Genomic DNA, 1323 nt, shown 5'->3' with positions numbered 1-1323 from the left:
CACCGTGTGTGTGTGTGTGTGTGTGTGTGTGTGTGTGTGTGTGTGTGTGTGTGTGTGTGTGCACTTGCCTAGCTTCTTATAGTACTGCTCCCATGCTTTGGAGTAGTCCATCTGTCCTGTCTGAGCCAAACTGTGACCTACACACACACACACAGCTTCAGCCGCTCGGACCCCCAGCCTGACGCTGCCCTGAACTCACCACTAACCAGGCAGGAGGCTGCAGCCAGAGCCGTGTGTGTGTGTGTGTGTGTGTGTGTGTGTGTGTGGGCCCACCTGGGTCCTGCTGGCCCGGGTTCTGCCAGCTGGTCTGGTAGGTGTTCCCCCAAACGCCGGTCACAAACGGCTGGCCGCTGCTGCAGACACAGACACCTGGTGAACACCTGCTGACAACCGGCCAATCACGTCGTCAGCTCACATTCAGCCTAATCAATAATCTGAAACTGATCAGATTATCTGACTGTAATCTGAACAAGATGGGATTTCAGACGAAAATGTAAAAACGGCATTTTGACCCGTTGACCCCAAACCTGTAGAACAACAGATCTATAGAGCTAGAGATCTATACAGGAGGATCTATGTAACAGGATCTATAGATCTATAGATCTATACAGGAGGATCTATGTAACAGGATCTATAGATCTATAGATCTATACAGGAGGATCTATAGATCTATAGATCTATAAAGGAGGATCTATAGATCTATAGAGGAGGATCTATAGATCTATAGAGGAGGATCTCACAGTGTTTCCAACATTCTGAAATAAACATGAACTTTTTTTCTTCTGTTTTATAAACAACCAGGACGAGACGCTCTGGACGGATCCATTCAGCTCCTCACTTCCTGTTTAAACCTGAAGACGGAGCCTCTGATTGGCTGGGAGGCTGCCGTGAACAGCTCAGGGGTCAGGGGTCAGAGGTTCTTACTTCTGGTGGGCGGCAGGGCCCTGGGTGAAGGGGCTGAAGCCGAATCCTCCGTTGCTCATGATCCCCGATCCCTGCAGGGAGACGAGACGGAACCGTGAGCGCGGACCGGGCCGGCTGGAACCCGGGCCGGACCCCCAGCGGGGCGCGTTCGGCCGCTCACCCCGATCTTGTCGTCGATGAGCTGGCGGGCGACCTCCATCTGCTGGGCGGAGCCGCGGATGGTGAAGACCCGGGTGTTGGGGTCGGTGGAGGGCGGAGGGTTCCTCTGCAGCTCCACGTGGGCACCAGACTGCTGGTTGATGCTCTTGATGGTCTCACCACCTGCAGGGAGGAGCACGCATCACTTCCTGCTCGCAGCGCGCCACTTCCTGCTCTCAGCGCGCGTCACTTCCTGCTAAC

The 1323-nt window shown here is 54.3% G+C and overlaps 1 protein-coding gene across 1 annotated transcript in view; it reads right to left on the bottom strand.

Annotated features, from left to right (window-relative positions):
- The window catches only part of LOC103460562 (far upstream element-binding protein 3-like), a 16589-nt gene that overhangs the window by 4214 nt on the left and 11052 nt on the right, over positions 1–1323 (bottom strand). The window contains exons 13-16 of the mRNA XM_008402795.2: positions 1085–1245; positions 925–995; positions 274–353; positions 64–137 (exon numbers count right to left, since the gene is read on the bottom strand). Coding sequence (XP_008401017.2) covers positions 64–137; positions 274–353; positions 925–995; positions 1085–1245 — 386 coding nt within the window. The remainder of the gene's footprint in view (positions 1–63; positions 138–273; positions 354–924; positions 996–1084; positions 1246–1323) is intronic.

The sequence above is a fragment of the Poecilia reticulata genome, unplaced genomic scaffold (genome assembly GCF_000633615.1).
Source record: "Poecilia reticulata strain Guanapo unplaced genomic scaffold, Guppy_female_1.0+MT scaffold_257, whole genome shotgun sequence".
NCBI classification, from domain to species: Eukaryota; Metazoa; Chordata; class Actinopteri; order Cyprinodontiformes; family Poeciliidae; genus Poecilia; species Poecilia reticulata.
This window is presented reverse-complemented; position numbering and strand designations above follow the sequence as displayed.